Source organism: Sceloporus occidentalis, unplaced genomic scaffold (assembly GCF_023333645.1).
Source record: "Sceloporus occidentalis isolate IW3139 unplaced genomic scaffold, rSceOcc1.0.p SCAF_1, whole genome shotgun sequence".
Classification (NCBI taxonomy): domain Eukaryota; kingdom Metazoa; phylum Chordata; class Lepidosauria; order Squamata; family Phrynosomatidae; genus Sceloporus; species Sceloporus occidentalis.
This window is the reverse complement of record NW_028316981.1, coordinates 317,764,310-317,787,932: the sequence shown is the minus strand read 5'-3', so window position 1 is coordinate 317,787,932 and position 23,623 is coordinate 317,764,310. Positions and strand designations below refer to the sequence as shown.

Here is a 23,623-nt window from a genome sequence, read left to right as displayed (position 1 = left end):
ATTCACTTGTATTTGACTGGTATTTCATTGGTACCCTTTAAATTATGTCAGAAACCACCTACTAAGGAGAAAGTCCAGATATAAATCAAACAAATAACAAAGGAGCAGAGGAGCCGCAATCCTGTTTTGCCCAATGCCCAGAAAACAAAGCAAGTGGCTCTCCGGGATTTCAGATAGAGGCCTTGTCCAGACTTGCCAGGTAAGCATTTTTGAAAGAGGGGTCTTAGTGTTAACGTATTTATGCACTGGATGTATACCCCACCTCTGCAACAACTTTTCTCTCCTGGAGAAGCCAGATGTTGGGTGGGTGCTACCAAAAAGTGAAGAGATGGTGTTCTTGGACATTTGAGAAAGCTTTTTCTGAGCTGACAGTTTACTTTGTTCAGCTTCATGAACAATGTGCGTATGCACACACGCATGTATGATGGGATGGACATGGTAGACTTAGGTCTCTTTCTCTGTTTCTCTCTCTCGTTCTCAATCATTACCTGCTGGAGCTTATTTTAAAAAGTGGGTCAGTGTGAAATTCTTCCAGCCACATGACTACACAACTGGATCCATTCTGAAGTAAAACTGTCCTCTGTGTCAGTTAGAAGAGAGGAGATGGCCCCCTGCAGCTGACAATCGATATCCGGCATTGAGGGAGGCAGCTGCACATAACAGATTTGATTACCATTAAATCGCCCAGAACTAGCCAGCTGGGTAGTTAACTATCATGGTAGTGTTTGAAGGCTTCTGCTTGGCTCTGTAATCTTTCTTGCCGGAGCCTGGCCTATTATCATGCCCAGCATCTCTCCGAAATCCTGTGTTTATGTGTGATTATTCCCCTGATAAGCTATGCTTCCAGACTCCCCCTTTTGAGACAATTACATCTGGCAACGTCAGCCGAGGTGAGAGGCATGCAAGACTCAGCTTCTCCTCCAGCCTAGCGGTCAGGCAGCTCTTCTGCTTCCCAAAGCTTTGCTCTGGACAGCCAAAATTAATCAGGCTTCCTAGTCAAAGAACAAGGTTTCCTAATTAGGATTTGGTTTGGATCAGAACAGCAAAATGCATTCAAAGAGCAAAGGGTTCCCATGGGAGAAAGCTGGGCGAATGAGCTCTGGCCAACCCAGGTTCACTTCACCCCTTCTGGAGCAGGAAAAGCAACTCAGTTTTATTTGCTGCATCTGTGCCAGGGCCATGAATAGATGGGAGGGCAGCTGATCCCGGAGAAGAAAGTTCCCCCTTCAACAGAGTCTTTGGACCTGTCCCAGTCCCTGGTGCTCCCCCTCCACACTTATTCTTTTTCTCTTTCTCAAAAACCATGTTGCAGCAAAGACTGTAGAGTGGTAGCCAAGCTCTCCTCTGGGAGATAAGCCATGATCAGCAATCAGCAAGACCAGAGCAGCCACCTGGGGAAAGGGCCTTAGCCACTTTGGCAGCCCCTTCTTGCTTGCAATGCAGCTTCTTCCCTTTCAATAACTCCTTCATCGCCTTAAAAACTTGCCTGTTAGAATCATAGAATCACAGAGTTGGAAGAAACCCAAAGGGTCATCCAGTCAAACCCTCTGCTGTCTAGGAACTCACAAACAAAGCATCCCCTGACAGATGGCAATCCAGCCTCTGTTTAAAGACCTTCAAAGAAGAAGACTCCACCTCGCTCCAAGGAAGTGTGTTCCACTGTTGAACAGCTTTTACTGTCAGGAAGTTCTTCCTAACGGTTAGGTAAATCTTTTTTCTTGTAGTCTGAATCCATTGCTCTGAGTCCTATTCTCTGGGGCTGCGGAAAACAAACTTGCTCCAGACTCAGTATGGCATATCTTCAAATATTTAAACAGGGCTATTACATCACCTCTTAATCGTCCCTTCTCCAGGCTGAACATCCCCATCTCCCTAAGCTGCTACACACAGTGCTTGGGGGTTTCCAGACCCTTCATCATTTTGGTGGCCCTCCTCTGGGCATGCTCCAGCTTATCAACATCCTTTTTTGAAATGTTGTGTCCAGAACTGGATACAGTAGTTGAAGTGAGGCCTAACCAAAGCAGAATAGAGTGGCACTATTACTTCCCCTGATCTAGATGATATGCTTCTAGGGTCAATAGAAGGCTCAGTGTTTCTCAGGCTATCTCAAGCATGGGACTGGCAAATTACTTTATCCCAGTGGGCCAGAGACCAACACCATATCTGAACCCCCCTGGCTATAACTGTTTCTTTCTTTCCTGGAAATTCACCAGGGACTGGAAAGCTTGTGGCTCAAGGACTGGCAACGACCCAGGGCCATCACTTTGAGTATCACTGCTTTAGCTGAAAGGTCACTCACTACAATGCTGAAGCAAGCCCAAAAGTTTCTGCCTGGCCTTTGCCACACCAGCTGTGGGCATTAGCCCGTCCTGTTCAAATCATGTCCCTTCACTTGGTGTACAACTGCTCAAAGCAGACAACGGATTCTGTAGAAGAATCATAGAGTTGGAAGAGACTACAAGGGCCATCCTGTCCAACCCCCTGCCAGAGCAGGGACATGGCCTTGACTTCCTGCCCTTCCACATACGGTATTTGGGGTATTCCTCAGTGAAGTTTGGCTCCAGCCGATGGCTTCCCATGGCTCCCTTTCTGCTCACCTGACCACACTGGCCCAAGAAAGGCCTGATTCTTGGGAAAAGAACACCAGCAAAAAGCCTGACACAAAGCAGTATGTCCAGTATGGGCACATGGGCATTTGAATGCCAGTTTGCTGCTCTGCCAACAAAGCCTTCCTCTTTGCCCTGTACAGATTTCATGATATTCAAAAGAGCCCAGATAGAATGCTTTATGCCTGAGTGGCTAATCCCCTTTCCAAATGGAGTCTTTCTTTCTTGCACTGGGAAATATGATGGAGGAATTATCCTATCTCCTGCCTCTGTCCTGAAGCCAAGTGGAACTTCAGCAAAAAGACAACACCATCAGGACATGGCAAAGTTATTTTTAAAGTTACCCAGCAGGTCTCTTCCCTGCCCATACCTTCTCAGTGTCCAGAGAAAGACCAGGAAGTCTCTCTAATCCCTTTGAAAGAGACCTGGAGGGCATCTTTGGTCAGTCCCTCATCCCCAGCCAACTGGCTCAACTGGCCAACTGAGGGTCCAGAGCAGTACTCTGGATAGAACAAACTGCAAACCGACTAATCCCCAGCCAAAATTCTGGCGGCCAGGCTCTAAAGGAATCCAAGTCTGCAGATCTTTCTCACAGGCAACCTGAAGCACAATGCTCTGCAGTCACTGAGTCTGGATGGACCAAAGTCTGGATGTTTGTGATAGGACCATTCAGAGTGGGACAAAGAGACACATGCGAGACCAGCCCAAGAGCTTCATGCAATGGAGGCAACTTAGGCATCCATCAGAAGTTGGATCCAAAAAGCACCCACAGGCTGCAAGACCTCCTCTTTAAGGGGAAGGGCAACCCCAACCAGAAAAGGCCAAACACCACTTTTCTAGTTCAGTTACATCTGTGACAAAGAGCCAGCAAGGTGTAGTGTTTTGAGTGTCAGACTAGGACTCTTGGATTCAAATCCATGCTCACGCACAGAAACCCACTGGGTGATCTCTGAAGAAATCCTTTTAGAAAGCCAGAGTGGTGTAGTAGTGTGAGTGTTGGACTAAACATCTGAAAGACCAGAGTTCGAATCTCCTCAGCTCAGCCATGAAGCCCAGTGGGTAGCCTTGGGCAGGTCAGCTTCAGAGGAAGGAAAAGGCAAATCTCTTAAATGCCAGGGTGGTGTAGTGGTCTGCATGTTGGACTAAGACTATGGAGAACAAGGGTTCAAATATCCACTCAGTCATGGAAACTCACTTGGTGACTCAGAAAAAATGACACTCATTCACTTAGAGGAGAGCAATGACAATCCTTTTCTCCTTCATCACTTTCCCCAGTTTAAAGAAATCCTTTTGGTGCTTTCTGTTGATGTTTCAACCTTTCTAAGTAATTTAGTGTCAACTATAAACTTTACCACCACACTGTTCTCCCTCAGATCAGGACAAGAGAAAAATATCTCTGGATAAATAAGCAGGTCCAGAGATGTTTTTTAAAGAAGCAATCGCCTCCTCTAATATGACCAGCACATCCTCTCTCTCCAATAAGCTTTCTTCACTTGATGAAGAAGCCAGTGGCACTTTGAAAGTTTGCATACGTTTTGTGCATTTTTGCTAGCTAATAAAGGTATTGCTCTTCACCTCCTCTGTATCACAAGTATTGCAGGACTGTGGGAGTTGAAGTCCAACAACATCGGGAGGCCCACAAGTTGCCCCAAACTAAAAGCACCCAATAATACCAGCAAACATTTCTGACCTCTCTTTATTATTACTTCAGGGCAGAGGAAGAATCAGCTGGCATTTTCTTCCACATAAGTCTGCCCATTTTAGATCTTTAGAATTGGGTCTCTCAGTCTGTCTACTGTCACTAGCCCTGGGGGCTAGACTTGTTCCTCCCTGCTCTCTCTTCACTGGCAACTAAAGGGCCTTTTCACTCATACCAGTTTTCCACAACTGACTAGGTGTGCAGAAGGATCTTTTAATAGATCTTGTACTATTGCTCTCATGATTTATGCTTTAAAATGATTATTTACTATCAATTAACACTGATTTAATAGGACAGTTTATTTAACTGTTTTTAAAAACTTCATTTTAAAACCATCATTGTTTTTTAGATGTACTTTGTTTTAATTTATGCTGTGCATCCCATGTTGGGAGAAAGATTAGATACTGACTAACCAAAGACTATTTTCCTCTGTTCTTGAGAGACAAGTCACTTCCTATTATATTTTTGTGGGAGCAATGTTTCGTACTCCATCCCAGACTGCTCTATCCTGCTCCAGACACAGATGCCAGCATCATTCTGGGCTTTAAAATGCTCATGTTCCAGGATGAGCTAAAGGAACTGGGACCCTCAGAGGTTTTGGAGGGCTAGAAAGACACCTGGTGGTAAGGTGAGCCAAGTGACACTACCCTGAGCACAGTCTTACTCTCTGATGGATCAGTGCTGTGTTCAGCATCACAGGGGAAGGCTTTAAATGGCACCATTAGGACAAACCATTACTTAGGAGGAGAGTGTAAGAAGCCTGTTGCCTTTTACAGCCTTCGCCACTATGGGCTGCTCCTTTCTTTTCCTTGCACCATTAGAAATACACATTACAGCTACCTGCAGATTAAGGAATGACCAAGAGGTGCCCTGAGAACTTTGGACTGGACTCCATCGCAGGCTCTGTATACACCCAATGCTACAGTCAGCAAGTGACCTAAGGCACTCACATTAACTGTAAAGCAAGGAGCTGTATGGCAGGCACTCCAGTCCAAGTCAGTCACAGGTAAGTAATCCAGCAAGGTGAAGAAAGGAACAGGAACAAGGTCATCTGCCAGCCCAGGAGTTGTTACACCAAACCAGTTATCCAGATAAACAAAGCCAAACAGAAGTATGACACAGAGGTGTCAATGGTAGCCAGTCCAAAGGTCAAAACTATGCAAACGCAGGCAGCACTGCCAACTGTCGAGATAGAATATCTGCAAGCAACAGGATTCCAGGAACCTGCTGAAAGATTTATAGGCAACTACTTTGGGGTTTCAGGTGCTTAATAGTTCAGTGTTTCCAATTTAAAAGATATTGGGACCTATGAATCATAGAATCATAGAGTTGGAAACAGCCACAAGAGCTATCCAATCTAGCCCCTTACCATTCAGGAAATCATAATCAAAGCATACCCGATAGATGGCCATCCAGTCTCTGCTTAAAGACTTCCAAAAAAGGAGACTCCACCATACTCTGAGAAGTCTCTCCTTATCTCTTCTGTGAACATCAATGGAAAGGGGTGCATCCTCAGCATCTATGCTACATTCTGCTGAGAGGACTGCTCAGATATGGAGAAGCTGTCATGATCTGGAGCCATTAACTCCTGGCAATCTAACATCCTTGCGTCCAGTTCTTCAGATTCCAGAGGTTGAGTTATGATAGGCTAAAGGTTTCAGAGTTTAAACAGCAAAGGGAGCAAAAAAAGAGGCTGAATCTCCCATTTGTTGGTGGCCAGGAACTGAGGGGCAGTGGGATTTCCCCTCTGGACAGCTCTGAAGACACAGGGCAGTAGCTGGCCAGCGCCCCCAGAGGGGATGGAGGTGTGAGGTCGTGGTGCCACCTACTTTGGACTTTAACAAGAAGAAGCTGTAGCGGATGGCTCACGTCTCTCTATGTCCCGCTGACTTCCCTTTTTCATGCTGAGAGCTTAATCAACCCGATTATATCACCCCCACCATTTGTGAGCAGGGGAGGCCGGGGTCTCAGGGAAAGGGCCTGGGTGCTTCCATTTGTGTCACAGCAATCAAGGACTGATAACATGCTTCAATAAGAACAGTAGGAAGATGTGTGTTCCTCTGCGCATTCAAATTATACAGCCAAATCAGGAAACGCCAGCATCCGAATGCAAAGAGCTGCTTCCAGTGTGACACAGCATGACAAATGTCTGCATGCAGTGTCTGGTTCCTCTGTGGGGGGAAAGGGCCAGGTGTGGGCAGAGGGGGCTCAATGGCCATGTCCCAGCTATTTAGACAGGTAGTATACTGAGTGGTCACAGAATCACAGAGCAGGAAGGAACACAATGTCATCTAGTCCAACCCCCTGCCATGCCAGACTACACAACTGAAGCACTCCAATCTCTGTCTAAAGACCTCTAAGAACGGAGAGTCCACATGCCAAGGCAGTCCATTTCACTATCAATCAACTCCTACTGTCAAGCAGTTCTTCCTAATATATAGGTGAAATCCCTTTTATTGTAACTGAATTCACTGGTTTGTGTTTTAGTCTTTGAAGCAGCAAAAAATAAGCTCATTCCATCTCCCAGATGATGACATACCTTCAGAGACTTAAATACAGCTATCGTACTATCTCTCTGTCTTCTCTTTTCCAAGCTAAACATACCCAGCTCCCTCAACCATTCCTCACAGGGCTTGGTGATTCCCTGAACTTTGGCTATCCCAGTCACCCTACTCTGGACACCTTCGAGCCTGTCAATCTCTCTCTTGAATTGTGGTGCCCAGAACTGGACACAGGATTCCTCCAGGTCAGGCCTGACCAAAGCAGAAGTGAGTAGGATGATGACTCTTTCAATCTGGACATTATACTCATGTTGATATAAGAAGCCTGTGAGATCATTTGTCCTGGGATAGTGATGAATGAAACCCAAGAAGGGGGCATGTGATGGATGGCCCCACACCCAGGTTGGGCCTCAGTTTACTTACATTAGGTCACACAGGGGGCCCCTCAGAGTTCAAAGGAACATAGATGAGGAACAGTTACCAAAATACACACAGAACAGGGTTCATAAGGAAGGGAAGGCTCTCCAGCTGCCATCTGAAGATGTTTCTTTGAATCTGTTCACAAGGTCCTGCCTCCTTCATGCTTCCTCACCTTGTAAGAGGGCAGTGCAGGTGGAGAGGATGCAGCTAAGCAGGACTCCTGAGCAGCTTTTCCAGTTCAGGAATTTCCTCCCTGAAAGGCCAGTTCATCTTCCTTCCTCTTGCCCTTCTGGGAGATCTGGTAGAACCCCCACCCTCCCACCCAATCTGAATGAGTTTGGAGGCCTGGCAGCCTAACCTGTTATCTGCTGTTATTTATTATGTGGTTGAGGCTATTTATTTGCTGTTTTACAGTATTAGTATTCTGTCATCCTGCATTTTAATACCCTTCCGAATTCTATTTTGATAACATTTTAAACTATTTCAAATTTATTATCATTATATTAGTATTATCGACTTCTCCCCGCTTTTTACAACCTTGTTTTTATTTGGCTGTTTTCGTTTTCTTAGCTAGTGGAACTATTTTATATACCAAAAGCAGTATAAAACATTCTCAATAAAAAATAAGAAATGAGATGCCACGGGGACCAACCCAAAGATACTTACAAATGGAACTTCTCATCCCAAATGGGATTCAGATTCCCAAAAATGGTTTTTGTTCTCTTCTTGGTTTTGCCCACTTGGACAGTCACATAAGGGTCACTGGATCCCGTTTTGTCCTTGGCTTGCAGGCCCTGGGCACAGACCACTGCAGGCAAAAAGACATCCTTCAGCATGACACACAGAAAAACACACAGCAGGCCCTTCTAGGTCTTGTCCAAGAGCTGCCGTTGCACAGTTCCTGTTCCTGCCACTCCCACATACTCCCACCCTGAATAATAATAACAATAATAATAGGATTTATTTATATGCCGCCCAATCACTGGGAATCCGGGCGGCATACAACAGAGAGGATAACAGACGGTTCCCTGCCCTCAGGCTTACAATCTAAAAAGATGCGACACAAAAAGGAGAAGGGAATGGTGGGAGGGGAGGGGATCAGGTCCAGCATTCTTCTCTCCACCTGATGGAGCTGGGCCTGCCTGGTCAACTCCCTCATAGGCCTTGAATGGCTTGCATGTCCTTGCTTACCTGTGATGGTGATTTTGGCAGACCATTTGGAGGTGCCATCCAGAACACTCTGCTTCACAGTTTTCATCTGCTGAGCATGAGTTGTTTTGCTTTCGCTGAAGACATCTCTGATGAGGTCAAAGATCTCTGGCTTGTTCCTCTCTCGTATCTTCATGCGATCCTTCATGGCCATGATAATGTTCTGAGTGCGATCCTCTGCACCATGCTTCGAACTCTTCTCTGCCGCTCCTTTGAAAGACATGGAAAGAATCGATAAGCAAGCGTCAGCCTGAAACTGCTCTTGTTCTATTTATTTATTTATTTATTTATTTATGTAGCTATATTATTTATTTTAATACACATATTTTGACTTTCTCTCACACAGGATACAAGCAATTCCTATCCAGGAATCATGCCACTTGGCCAAGAAGTAGGGCCCAATCTTCTTCCCCTTTGCTCATATTATTTGGTATATAATCTACCGGATTATATGTCCTCTCCTAGGGAGCCGTTATAAGAGGATAGTCACCATCAAATCTGTGCTGTTCCCTCCTTAACTTATGAGCTTGGTTTATTAGACTAGGTGTCTTCTGTGCAGGAATTCTATCTGCCCCTAATGCTCATATGGGCACTATCAGTGTGTGTGTGTGTGACAATCTAAAAGCAACACACAAAGCCAGGTGGTAGTGGGAAAACTCCCTGTGCTTGAACCCTGGTGAACAGACTACATTGCTAGGGTAGGATGAATGGTTCCTCACTCAAGAGATCCTGGAGCCCAGCAGGAATATCCCAGGGGGAAAGAATTCCAGACAGAGCTGCCTCCTCAATGGAAGGCTGTTCCAACAGGCTGAAAGGTGCAGACCATGCTGCAAACTGAGTCTGACATGGATCCTCTTTCACTCCACTTTCACTGCATTCCCAACTCACCAGACTTGCTGTTTCCCCAATGCAAATCGAGTATTCCCGCTGAATAGATACCAGATGTGATTCACTTCAAAGGGTGCCCATTTTAAGACACCCCCCCCCCCATCTGACTTGCTGCAATTGGTGATGGAATCAAAATATGGAAACAGGCCAACACATCAAGAAAAATCTAAGACTATAATGACATTGAGCTCCTATGACAATATGCCACCTTGATTTTATCACAGAAAATGTCAAAGTAACTAACACATATGAAGCAGCTTTGTATTAACTTAGTCTGTTGATCCAACTAGGTAGGTAGAGGATTTCTGCTAAATGGAAGACAGCCATTAAGTCAGTCAGCTGCATACTGTTTTTAACAGAGTTTTGAGATCTGTCTCTTTCTGACCACCTGTCAGCAAACCAAAGGGCAGAACAGATTGAGCTTCCTGCTCTTAATGATGACAAAAGCACAACCATGCAATTGTTTGTGACAAAGCCAAAGCAAGAGTTGGAGATGTCGGCTCAGAAATAACAAGGGAGAGCTTAGATGCCGAAGAACAGAATTGGAAACCCAAGACAACTGAGTGAGGAATGGCGAAAGGAGCTGGGTACCTGTTTAACCTGGAGAAGACTGAGTGATGCTATGATACATCAAAGGAGTAGCCATGTTAGTCTCTTACAGCATTTAAAGGCAAAATTGAGGGGGGAATGGGAATGCGGCAGCACTATTAAGGCTAACTGGCTTTTATTTTAGTATGCATTTTCATGGTTATAAACCCACTTCTTCATACGCAATACAGAGTCTTCAAGTGTCTGAAGGGCTGCCACCACATGCTTTTCTGCAGCTCGAGATGAACAACCCTGAAATAATGGATTCTAACTACAAGAAATCAGAGTTCAACTAAACCTTAGGAAGAACTTCCTGTGAAAAAAGGCTGTTTGATGGTGGAAAGGACTCTTCAGAAGGTGGTGGGATCTCTTTAATTGATATTTTTAAAGAGGCTGAATGCCCATCCCTCCAGGATGCTTCAGCTGTGTGGCAGAGGGACTACATGAGCCTTGGATTCTTTTCTAAAGCCCTATGGGTCTGACATTTTCTGAAAAGGAAATGCTCCTTTTTTGTAACTTGACACGTGGCATGCATACAGCTGACTGAAAAGACCATAAAATAGCCTAAAGACAGCAGCATGAGGTGCTTTGCGATCACCCAAGCGCCTCCCACTTCCTTGCTAGGCCCATACAATGTGGTTGTGACTGAGGAGTGCTACAAAGGAGCGTGGGCCGTACCGGAAGTGGGAATACCCTCACAGCCTCCCTTCTTCACAAAGTGTTGTTTGCCGTGATGGAGAAAGACCAGCCTCCCCTACCCCCCCACTGAAGGTATAGATGGAGGACATCTGTTAGGTAGGAGGGTAATGCCTGAAAAGGATTTGTTCTTGAATCCTAAAATAGGCCTTGCGATTTAAAATACCTCCCCCTTTCCCCCCTTCTTCTACGCAAAACATTTGACAGAGAGCCCCATGACAAAACTGGCACTTGTGAAGGTTGGGCTTTAATCATCAGTTCTCAGCTCCAAGGTTTGCAAAAATGGGGGGAGGGGGGAAATCCCAAGTGACACAAAGCCACCCATTTCTGAAGCCTGCTGCTGCCATACCGAAGCACTACCAAACGATAATGAGCTTGTGTTGCTGACTCAAAGAAAGTGCTTGATTTTCTTCCAGGAGGCGTGACTCAGGAGAGCAGCAGCATCAGAGGTCCACCCTCCTTGCAAGGACTCCAGGGACACCCCCTCTTCATTGCTTCCATGACTAGAAACACTCTCTCTTCTTTGGAAGACCCAGCAACTGCACCCTCTCTCCCTCCCTCCCTTCTCCAAATGAGGAGACTCATACTGGGCATACACATCTTGCCTGAAGGCTGTTAAAATATTATGCCCTGCCATGAAATCTGATTCCAGGTCATACATATATATATATAACACCAGTCCTAAAAGATCTCCATTGGCTGCCTATTCGCTTCCAGGCCAAATACAAGGTGTTGGTTATCACCTATAAAGCCCTAAATGGCTTGGGCCCAGGGTACTTGGAGGACCGCCTCTCCCCATATAATCCGCCCCGCACTCTCAGGTCGGGTGAAAGACATCTTTTAAGAGTTCCAGATGCTCAATATGTATCAGCTCAGAGGGCTTTCTCTATTTCAGCCCCTCAGCTCTGGAACTCCCTCCCCAATGAGCTCTGTACTTCCACCTCCCTCTATGCTTTCAAGAAGAACTTGAAGACTTTTTTGTTCCGCCAGGCTTTCCCCCCCGTGAGCCTTGTGGTCATTCTCTTCCCCTTGGCAATGTTTTTGTGTATTCTATCCTACACAGCCACTTGTATAGGGTGTTGTTGGTTTTTACTGTTCTTAATTGTTAACTTTGTATTATTGTCATGCTGATGTTTTAATTGTCTTACTCTTTGATGTACACCGCTGTGATGGCTGGAATAGCGGTATAAAAATAAATTTTTATTATTATTATTATTATACAGGATCCACACCATCTTCCTGCCCCAAGGTTGAAGTGCTGAGAAGAAATACAGCAAGGGAACCTAAGAAAAGGACATTAAAATTCTTTGTATCCAAACGGCAAAGCTTGCTTTTAGGGCTTCATATAATCCTACAGTTGGAAGAGACCCCAAGGGCCATCCAGTCCAAACTCTAGCAAGTACATAACAACAGCAAGTACATTTCTAACCCAAAAAGAGTCCTTGAGGCAGACTCGCTCCCTGGCATTCAGAAGGCAGGCCTTTTGGCACAAGCTAGTTGGGATTCCAGTGAAAGCCTTGAGCAGGCTGTCCCTGTGATGTCCTAGTTGTGGGCAGGAAAACCTTGCCATCTCAGCATACCAAGTCAAAGTCAGACTTTTCTGCTTCCCCACAGGATCTGCCATTTGGGCATCAGTGCTTTTGCTGCACTTGTTGCAGCCCATGTGTGAGGTTTCTATTTATGTGCCACTGCAAAACAGGTGTTCCGTTTACTCCCCCACAAAGCTGTTAAAAACATATCTGTCCTTAACAATGCAAAGAAGCATTATGCAAAGGGCAAGGGGGAGAGCTGAGAGGCACTCTGAGAGGCTGTCTCTGAAATTGGGCTCCAAGATATCCCTGCTTTGAATCACTCTCCAGATACAACATGGCCCAAAGGTTCCAGGGACCACATACAGAGGCAAAACGCACACAGCCAAGTGGGTATGAATCCAGAATCTGCACCAGTGCCTCTCCTTTTCATGTGCAACGACATCCCTTACAATTTTATTTATTTATCTATTTAATTCATAACTTCCCTTTCTAGCACCAATGGGACTCTCACATGGTGGTCCTAGCCCACTGAAAATTAATTACTCCCAATGGGGATTGTTTGTTTTGGAGTGAAGATTAGAATGGGGTTGAGGAAGGCCCCCTTGACAAGGAAAACAAAGCCTTCTACTTCTGAGAGTAGTGGTGATAGCAAGCAAGAGCAAGCCTAAACAGTTGGGTGGGTGGGTGCATGAATTATAATGGTCCTTCGTTCTACCCTTTCCCCCCAGTTCCATGTGTAAAGCTCTGTCATTTGGTGAGGCATTCTTTGCTAAGTTCATTCTCTAAGTCAGGCCTGCACAACCTATGGTCGGGGGCCACATGTGGCCTGCCAAAGAATTTCATGCGGCCCTCAAGGATGTGGAACAACTTCAAGGGTCCTCCACTGCCTGGCTGTCTCCCAAGGAGAAGGCCAGGCAGAGGAGTAGGAGAACAGGCAAATGCTTGACCTGCAAGGCCCTACCACCCCACTTTTTCCTGAGGAGAAGGCTGGGCAGTGGAGGAGGAAGATGGGTGAACACTCGCTCTGCAAGTCTCCTCCACTGCTCAGCTTTCTCCCAAGGAGAAGACTGGGTGGGGGTGGAGGATGGGCAAATGCTTGCCTGCAAGTTTTCTCCATCGCCCTGCTTTTTCTCAAGGAGAAGGCAGGGTGGTGACAGAGGATGAGGATGGACTAACACTGCCCTGCAAAGCTCCTTTGCTGCTCGGCATTCTCCCAAGGAGAAGGAGGGGTGGAGGAGAAGGATGGGCAAGCACTCATCTACAAGGTTCCTCTTCCACCTGGTTTTCTCCTGAGAAGGCCAGGTATTGGAGGAAGAAGAAAGGCAAACATTCGCCCCTCAAGGCTCCTCCATTGCTTGGCTTTCTCCCAAGGACAGGTAGGTCTGGGCAGAGGAGGAGGAGGACAGACAAAACTCCTCGGTCACTTAGTTTTTTCTTGAGGAGAGGGCTGGGCAAAGGAAGAGGATGGAATTAATATTTATTAATTCTAATTAATATTATTAATGATTATTAATTAATAAATATCTAATTAAAAGCTATTTGTGGCCATAAGAAGTTTAGCCTATTTTAATTTTGGGCCCTACTTATGGCCAAGTTGTGCAGGCCTGCTCTAAGGAATAAAGAAGTGAATGTTAGCAATTTTCTTCCCACTGCAAGAAAGTGGGAAGTGGACACTATGTGGGAAAGTGCTATGCCCAGTACAGGATTTATTCTGTGAAAGATTTGCATGTGTGTGGGGGCGGGGGAGGTCACACAGAAAATAGTATTTTCTGTGCAAGAAATACTATTTTCTGCATCAAAACTAATATTTCCACATAGAAAATGATATTGATTGTGAGAAAATGTTACAGCTTGGGACTTATCCTGCACAAAATATACACTTTTAAAAACACATATTAAAAAGCATTTTCTGCACATTTTGAGCTCAGAGACTGACCTTTTGGGCGTCCCAGGGAAACACTGAATCTAACAGCCTATGCAAATTGTGAACCAGAGTCTGGGGTGCCACCACAAGAGTTGGTTCAGCTTCCTCTTCCCTTCACTACAACATCTCCAAGTCCTGAGAATTGTTCCTCTTTTCCTCTCCCTCTAAAGCTCTGGGCATTCTCAGTTGTTGTTTTTTGGTGTGTGTGTGTGTGCTCCCTGCCCCAGAAAAAGCATGAGATCCCAAGGATCACTTCCACTCCCACCCACCCCAACCCCCCAGAAACAAGTGCAGCCACTCACTCTGCAAGCAGTCGGCATTGAGCAGGTCTTGGCACTTCTCGTGGCATTTCACCCCACACTCGGTGCAGCGCATCCCTTGCCGGGCAATGCCCCACAGCAGCCCTTCACACTCGTAGCAGTAGGTGGGGGTGGTGGCCGTCCACACCTCAAAGTTGTGGGGCGTTGTGCAGGAGATGGGGTAAATTAAGGCCTGCAAGGTCTTCTTATAGACATGGGATTTCTGAAAGAAAACAAAATGACAAGTCACCCCCTAAACGCCAAAGCTTAACTGTTTTGCTGTTGGCACTAGTGTTTCCAGAAATAATTTCCATTTACTCATTGGGAGAGAATTCCAAAACAATTCTAAAGCAACCCAAACCCTCAGGTTTTTGGGCAGGGGTAATAAACTTATGGCCCACCAGATGTTGCTAAACCACAGCTCTTTCAGCAGTGCTGAGGCCATCTGGGGCTGATGGGAGCTAGTGTCCAAGCATCAAGGCTGAGTTCTGTGTTGTATTTTCCAAACCAAAAAAGAAAGAGTGAGGGAAATGGAGGGATAGCTCCTATGTCAAGCATGCATACTCAAATCTGCACCCACAACTACACATTGGTTGCCCTGTCCCCACCCATTTGCTGAATGCCGACAATGTGCAATCATCTATGTACCTCCTAATGTGTTTGTTGTTTCTGAAGTCCGAACAAATCAAGTGGGATGCAGAAGGGAGGTTACACACCATCCAAGAAGGCACAATTGCATATGGAACTGGTTACACTGGTGGAAGTCTGTTTACGCAACCATGAACTGACTACAGACACTACACAATAGCCCAAAAAGTACAGCCTCACTTGTGAGGGAACTTAGTGCATGTAGAACATCAAGGGGCTGAGCAGACAGGACAGACAGGCCATGCTGGGGCTTTACTGGCCCAGGTGCTAACCTGTATCAGTTCCCAGGACAGATAGGTGTTTACATGCCTGCTCATCCCTGTGCCACTGATCTGGTACTGCCACACACTCCTCACCTCCATTCATTGATGCCGCTCATGAGTAGATCCCTGTCACTGCTTCTGATGTCGAAACGGGATACCTGGCTACATCCACATGCCCAGGCGCCCCATTTCTGCATTAGACGTTGCGACAGGGGTTTACGCACTAGTGAGTTTGATGAACAAAGGTAAGGAGTAAGCAGGGTTGTCTGAGTTAACTGGCTTTGCCATGGAGTTTGCAAAAAACCTGTGACAAACGGGGTTCAATTTGATCTGCATTAACCTGGATCCACATCCAGTCTGCCAGGATCTGGCCTGATCCTGGCCCCTAGGTTTTGACCTGCGTCATCCAAACAGAACAATGTAAGGCCAGGGGGACATGGGCCTTTTGGCCTTTGTGGACAGTCCCCAAGATTCCAGCCTTAATCCCAGAGGAGCTCTGAGTTTGCTTCCAGGCTGGGGGGGGGGGGGGAGGGAGTGCCCCTTTCCAGCCCTTGCGAACTGCCTGGAAAGTAAGACCAGAGCCATGGTGTGCAACCCACTGAGGCTCAGACCAAGTAGAGGCCTGTCCATGATACTCATGGCAACCGTGCACTCCTGACCTCTGTCCCTGAGGTGGTAGCACTGCGTGGGAAGCCCCCTGCCACCCTGCTCAGAGCTGCTGCAGTGCTTAAAGGTGAGCCCTGAACAGGCATTTTGAAAGGCCAGGCAAGGAGTTGGTACTGGCTTTCTTGCCAAACCTTTTAGCAGAGAACTATTTTATTCCATCTCCTCCTATGCTGCATTTTCTTGGCAGGCCCATATAAATAATTAATAACACCCCCCCCCCAATTGTTCCTGTAATGGCTTTCTGTGGGAACAAATGTAACTCTTTTTTGTGCTTTTCAAAGCAAGCCCCCACCCCCCCACACCCTTTTCGTGCTATTTCGATCTCTCCTGGCTGACAAGGGTGGAAGTTCCTCCCCAGCCATTCATTCTGTGCCCAAGTCTACCCGCCTTGACTGGCAGTCTCTCTCTCTCAATGGGGGCCCTGCGGTGTGCCACTTTGTACTCCAAGAACAGCCTGAGCACCACTTGAACCCCCGTCCCCGCCCCCTTCCCAGAACAGGAAAAGCCAACCCTCTGCTCCTTACCAGCTCCTCATCCTTAAGAGAAGTTCGGGTGGCCATCGCTGATGTAATGCCGGCCTTCCGGGACTGGACCAGTGACTGGGAAAGGACAGAAGCCACAGTAATTTGAAGCACACTCCAAAAAGAGGCTCACAGACTATCAAGATGGGGGCTACATGGGATGGGGTCGGAGTCTGGGAATGGGTCAGCACCTCTGCCAATATCAGTAAGCCTGAATTCTTTGAGGCGGATGCAGAATATGCCATAAAATGAACATCAGTGAATAAAGTATCTTAGTGTATTTATCAGCCACTTTGCCCTGCTATGCCATCCCTTCATTGCCTGAGCCAATTTCTGTGCCCCTAAACCTGCTATTCCACTTAATCTTTAAATTATATCTCCTTCTCAAGGGATGCTCACCAGCCAGCCAAGCCAACCAAGAAAGGCCATCATGCCATTTGAGCTGGAAGGACCACAAGGAACCCTTCCATGTCTTTCTAGATGGACACCCACAGGATCGCCTCATGGGATCCAAGGGCCCAATTTAATCCCACCTCTTGCTTCAAGATGAAAGGCAAAGTGCGCCCCAAAGGACCCTCAACCTTTTGGGGAGAGTAGTCAGTGAAGTATCACACCTTGACTGCAGAACATAGTCAGAAAGTTTCCTTCTCTCTGCCCCTACTTACGATGCTAAAGATGGGAAGAGCAAACAATTGCTTCACAAAAACTCATACACATTTTTGTCAGTTTTAAGCACTGTTATTTATTTACCACCAACCCACCATTCTCCTGCCATTGCCTGGATAGGATCCACTACACCCAGTTCCCTTTCCTACCTGTTAATGCAGTGCACTCCCATGCACACACTCTAGTTCCTTTTCAAACAGAACTGTGTGGAGTTGTTAGGAGGAAAGTGCCATTGGGCCAGAACCAACTGTCCTGTTTGTAGTGTCATGAATGGAGAACAGGGTAGGTATGTGTGGATGGGTCTCCATGCCATGCTTGCTAACCATCGTCAGCTGGAAAGAGTCCACCCAGTGGCTGTCCAGTCCAATACCTGGGTACTCAGAGCTCCCTACAACTAAAAGGCAGCTTAGCATTCCCCATATGCACTGAGCTCCCCCACACAGCTAGAGATGAGGTGAGGCGAGGTGTAGGTACAAACTCAAGAAAACAGTCCAAGATGGCTAGGCAAGTGCTGTGTGGGTTCTCCAAGCCTTAGAAAGGGTAAGGTAGGGGATGATGGCAGGGAGCACCCTCCATTTGCCAAACTGCAAAAGGCTGGGGGGGGGGGAGTGCCCCAAAAGGGAAAAGCAAACAGATCTACTGCACGGACAGTGTTGGTGGCTGTGGATCTCACTTACCATGGCCTGTGGGAAGGGAGTGTCAGCATACAAGAGAAGCAGAACAGGTTAATTCCATTAGTGACACCATCCCAAGGGCTCCAAACACAGGGGACTTTCTTTCCCATGGCAAGATCAGAGACGCAACCCTCCAAGGTAACTCCCAACTGTTACAATTTAAGGCAGACTAGTCTAGCTGCTTGGCTTTTCTACACATTCTGATGTGAGTGTTTTTGAAATAATTGATCCTGTCTGAGGTTGTCCCTGTATTGTGCAGCTGTAGCACTTCCATGCCACTTCAAATGGAGCCTTCCTATGGACTCCTGGGACACCTATTTTAGCAAATTACTTAGAATTGTATATTACAGAATTGTAATGTACACGTCCCAACTACAGTTCCCAAAGTACCCTGAACTGATCTCCAGCCCCTCTTCGCAGGATACCTTTGGAAATGTAATTCAGGGGAGTGGAGGAAAGCAGTGATTCTCATACACTTGTCCTCCAGGCATTTTGGAATTTTTCTCTCAGAATCCCCAGCAAGCATAGCCAAAGGTCAGAGCTAAACTCCAAAGTATACAGAGGACCAAGGACTGAGAATCACTGGACTAGAGCTCTCTAGGAGGGGAATTATTACTACACTTTGACAAGCTAAAAATCCTGGGATTCTGTACAATGTAAACATAGCAGTTAAAATGGAATTACACTGACAAAATTCTGTGGGACAGATATACTGGGAAATTGGCCTTGTGCGGTGATACTGAGAAGGAACCTCTAGAAACCCACGTTCATTTACTGTTGAGGTTCACCCGTTACATCTTTGAACTGTCATAAACAGGTTTGAATAACCAGGGAAATCTCTTAACCAACAAATGGAATGACTTCTCTCTACACATCACCCTGACTTACTACTTAAAACTCTTCTATCCTCATCCAAAGCATTTGTCCTACTTTGAATCATGCTAAGTTTGTCAAATTCTGTACTCAGCAATGTTTCTCTCTTCCAAGTTTGATTCTTCTTGGTATAATGTCTTAAACACTTTCAAATGATGTGTAAATTACATAATCGTTCACCTCCAGTGTCCTCCTTTAACAAATACAGGATGCCCTATAGGGATCAGAGGCCTTCATCATTAAATTAGTTTGGTTTGAGGAAAAAAGGCAAAGCTGCCTTTGGGACAAAGTACTATACAGAGTTTTCCAAGGTGAATGCTACTCTTAGAATCCTGCTGGGGCTAAACAGAAGTTAAAGAACAGGAGCAGCATATAGTGTAACATGCTAGTATTGAGTGCTTTGGAAATAAAGGGGAAAAGTTTGCAAAAGATCAGAATTCCACCCAGTAAGCATAATCAAAACAGAGGCCAGGTCAAGTTTCAGCAGATCTTGGAAATGTTATGTCTAAGGACAATACTTCCCACGGGTGAAGATTTTTGGGGAATTCTAATCCAAAAAGTAACTGAATTTTCAGGTCTGTAAAACTGCAGTAATGTTTTAAGAAGGGATTGTATTTTCTCACCCACCCCTTTTGGGAATTTATCATTATCATCATCACTACCACCACCAGCACGTAATTCACTGAAGGAGAAGATGGTCTTGTTCTGGTGCTCCACTCCCTCCATGTAATTGTTCTCAGCACTGACAGTACTAGGGATCCAAAATTATATATGTCAAACGCATCACAAAACAGTTTTCTTCTGGAATATTTGTGCACTTGTGCAGCAATATAACACAGGCCTCACTGCTTTAATGGGGAGGAGGGAAGGACTCTCACCAGGTCACTGACAAGTGGGATGGGTTTCCTCTTGCGCAGATCAGGCATGCTGTCAATGCCATAGAGACCCCCTGCTGGCCTGCAAATAAAAGGAGGGAAAGCATTAGGGTAGGCAGAGGAGGGAGGCATAAATATCTCAAAGGCACAAGATCCCGTCTGATCTAAGCAGGCTAGTGCAATCGCCCTCCACATTTGTGGGTATAGCATTTGCAGATTTGATTATTCAGATTACTGTATTTGCTGCCACTTCTGCTGCTGCTACTATGATGCCACTTTTAACAGGTACTTCAATAAGTTGGGTGCTGCTGGGAGGAAATCAAATTGCTGTGGTGGCTGGGCCTGGCCACTTGTGTGGGTTGGCAGGGGATGGGACAGGGGAGTGTGAGGAAGGCAAGAGTAAGTGTGTATTCCAACATTCACTCATGTGGATAGGTAAGGGGAAAGGAGATGGGGCATGTGTCTCCTTTCTCCCTCTTTCTTCCCTACCCCATCCCCTTCCCCCCTCCAGCCCAAGGGAGGGAGTGAGGGAAGACATGCCCAGCCACCCTCCAGTACAGTTACTACTGTGTGTTTAAATACAGTTTTAGAGGGGCGTCTTCATCATTTTCCAATTTTGTGAGGGTCCTGTGCCCCTAACCCCCATAGAAGGTGAGAGCTAACTGAACTTAGATGGGAGACCACCAATGAATAAAGTTGTTGTAGACTCTATTTCAGAGGAAAGAACTGGCAAAACCACCTCTGAGGATTCTTTGCCTAAAAAACCCATACAGACAACTTGAAAGCACACACAGGCAGGGAGGACATGCAATCCTCAGTCAGCCAGAACCCTGGTGGAGTGGAGCAAAGCCTCCGGTGGACAACATGAGAGACTCTCTGGGGCAATAGGGCAATCAATATGCAGGAAAGGAGCCAGCCATACCCTGGGAAGAACCAATACCAAAGAGGAGAGAATGATGACGAGTGCCAAGAACGCTGCTATAGCAAATAACCTTGACATGCCTGAACGCTAAGAAACTTTTGTGTGGCATTAAACCTGCAAATTATTCTGTCAGTGCCAGTTACACACAGCACAGGCACCTCTAAAGGTTCTGAAGGTGGGGTAATTTGCCCAAATCCATCCCATAAAGACATTAAATCATGTTTGCTCTTCTTCTTTCACCAATGCGACATGGCAAGCTGAAGCAGAGAAAGTGCTAGAACCCACCATGCAGATGCGTTGAACCCCACAGTTCTCCCAAAGGAAAGGAGAGCATTTTATTAAAAATGTGAAACAACTACTTCTTCAGACACATGGAGAGTCAGAGGGCAGCACTCACTTTGGCAGCTGCTGTAAAGCTGGACAGTTTTAGGTGAGCTTGTGGTTCTAATTGGCTTTGCCCCTTGCAGGTGAAACCTGGAGTTCAGCTGAAGCATCTTTGGCAAAAACTGGCTCCAGGAAGAGACTCTGGTGGGAGGTGTGTGTGTGAAAGAGGGAGGGCCCAGCTGATGGGGAGCAGCCAAGGAAAACATGTGGACCACCAAGCCCCAATCTGTAGGCATTCCTGGCCCACTTGGATGACTAGTGTGCAAATATTATCATAGAGGGAGTGAGAAAACAAGACCTCCCTCTGTTCTCCCCAGGCCCATGCTGTTTTCATATATCGTGACCTAATGTCCACTGCCCCCCAACTCCAAGCTCAAAAGCCCCCACCCAGTTCCAACTTTCCTTTGCATGGGACTTGCTCTGCCCCTTGATCAGTAGGGCTTGCCCCTCTCTGTGCCTTTCCTGGCTCTTCAATATTACTCCCAAGGTGTAGTGACAGAACTATGCACAGTATTCCAAGTAAGAATGGCTTTTGGGGGGGGGGGGTACTTTTCCCAACTTTTTCCTAACAACCCACAGAGTAGCACCTCTGCATTCCCCAGACCCTGACCCCACCAGGCTCTATCTGATGTTAGGATTTTAAATTTAATTAATTTCTGGCAACAGTGAACACCAATTCAGATTGCTTTGCACTGCATCTACCCTTTTATTACTCCCTCCCTCAGTGAGAAAACTTCTGAAGTTCTCCACAATTCCTTTCTGTATTTACCCCTCTGAATAATCTGGTGTCGTGGCCAATCATGGCCACCTCCCTGCTTACCTCTAACTCAAGATCCTTACCAAACAAAATGCTCCTGAGGGACACCCCCTTTGTACAAACCACGAAAGAGGTTGAAATCCTGACAAGCAAGGAAAAAAAGCTCCAGGAGCATTTCAGTGGGTTGAGATAAATCTCAACAATTCCCTGTTGTGCTGCAGGTGAACATGGATTGAAGCTGTCGCTGAAACTTTAAATATTGTTGTAGTATGTTACATATATTTCATGCTGAATAACTCCAGGGAGGATGTTATTGGTGCCTGACTAGAAGTCTATTGCCCCAGGAGAGAGCTTGTCATCTTTAATAACACCTTGTCACATTGACACCCGGAGACTTTTGCAGGGACGTGAGAGCAGCAGAGGGAGAAAAGAGTGGGTGGGCATTGTGGGTGGGGGGAGGCAGGGCTCATGACTATCCCTCCAGAATGACAGCAAGGACTATTGCCACTGATCTAGGTCACAAAGCCCCCAGGTGGGCTGGGCAGGATAGGCTCCACGGCCACCCTCTCCCCTGCAAATACCTGGACTTTTCACCAGCCAAACACCCACATCCCCGGATCGCTCCTCACCTGCTGCTTCTCTTCGCCTCTCACCAAGTTTCCCAAGCTAAGCTTTCATAGACACACCAGCTCTGCTTAACCAGCTCCCTTTCCTCCTCAGTTACTTTCTCTTGTTTCTTTCCTTCCAACTGGCTGTTGCTGCTTCCAGTTCTCCAATCCAAGAACTGTTTCACCAGGGGCTTTGCTGTGGCCACCTACATCCGCCTCCTCTGGATCTTTCTTGTCTTAGGTGACATTCGTACAGCCACATTTGAGATACTCTGTAGGCAGCTGGGCCTGCACCACCAGGCAGATGCGTTTGGCAGACCTTGTTAGCAGCGTGGCCAAATGCTAACAGCTGCCCAGCAACACAGGCAGGGTCAATCTACATTAGTGACCTTCTTTGCATTAGCTTGTCAGTTCCAGACTAAGAAAAAATATGAAGGCTGGGAATGGACCTGGGGAGTGAATTTCCTCTGTTGCTAACTGGTTTGTGAAGATCTGGTAGCTAATAGAGGAAAGAAGGGTCAGACTTGCACACTTTGGCTTTCTCCATTTGCTTCTGTATTATATAACCCTAGGGAGTCCATCTTCTGTTGGCCACACCTGGGGTGGAAATGTATACACCTCAGCCTACAGGGTTCTCATTTGCTCAGCCAGGGAAAATAGGATCACAAGCCTGAGATGATCTGGGTAGTTAAAGCCCAAATTATCCCATTGGCCATGAAAGGGCTGGAAGGCTTCTCTGCTGTAGACCACCTGCTGCATCCATTTACCACAAACAGACCTTATCTTCTAGCAGTAACATGTGTCCTTGTTTGGTTCCAACAAAGTCTTGGGGAGGCCCGGAACTACAACCAGTTCTGACACAAAACACGCTCTCTGCCTCAGGTGTTCCTCTTGCGTGCTCTCGTGCTGCACAGCAGACACACAGAGGAGGGGCACTGGTCAAATCCAATTAGCACTGGGGCAGCTGGAGCTCCCCAAAGGCTCACCTTTTGCCATCAACCAACAGGGTAAGTGACTGCAACAGGACAGGCTCGGAAGTGCAGATGTGGCCTGGGTGGGGATCAGCTCAGGACCTGGGGGTTGGTGGGGAGGGAGCGGGCTTCCCTTGGTGTGTGGCTGGCAACAGGCACCGTGAAGCCCCACCTTCACTGTTCTGACATCCTCTCCATTTATCTCTGGGCCTTTCTTCATCATTTACAGTTACTATTCCAGTGGACATCACTGTTCTGGGATCAGGACCAGGAAGGACCAACCATAGACTGAAGCTGAGGAATACTTCCCTATGACAGAAGGGGACTCCAAGTTTCCCACTAGCTTGGCTGAAGTGCAACCACCTGGGATACATTTTCCAAGAGAGCCGAAGAGTATGAACGTGCACATTCTGGTCATCACAAACAGAGAAGG

The 23,623-nt window shown here is 46.6% G+C and overlaps 1 protein-coding gene across 11 annotated transcripts in view; it reads right to left on the bottom strand.

Annotated features, from left to right (window-relative positions):
• Positions 1–23,623, bottom strand: part of UNC13B (unc-13 homolog B) — a 250,006-nt gene that overhangs the window by 76,523 nt on the left and 149,860 nt on the right. For all 11 annotated transcript variants that reach the window (XM_089498312.1, XM_089498261.1, XM_089498289.1 and 8 more), the window contains 5 exons: positions 19,552–19,630; positions 16,464–16,538; positions 14,366–14,585; positions 8,418–8,645; positions 7,893–8,034 (listed from right to left, as the gene is read on the bottom strand). In XM_089498312.1, the coding sequence (XP_089354438.1) occupies positions 7,893–8,034; positions 8,418–8,645; positions 14,366–14,585; positions 16,464–16,538; positions 19,552–19,630 (744 nt within the window). The remainder of the gene's footprint in view (positions 1–7,892; positions 8,035–8,417; positions 8,646–14,365; positions 14,586–16,463; positions 16,539–19,551; positions 19,631–23,623) is intronic.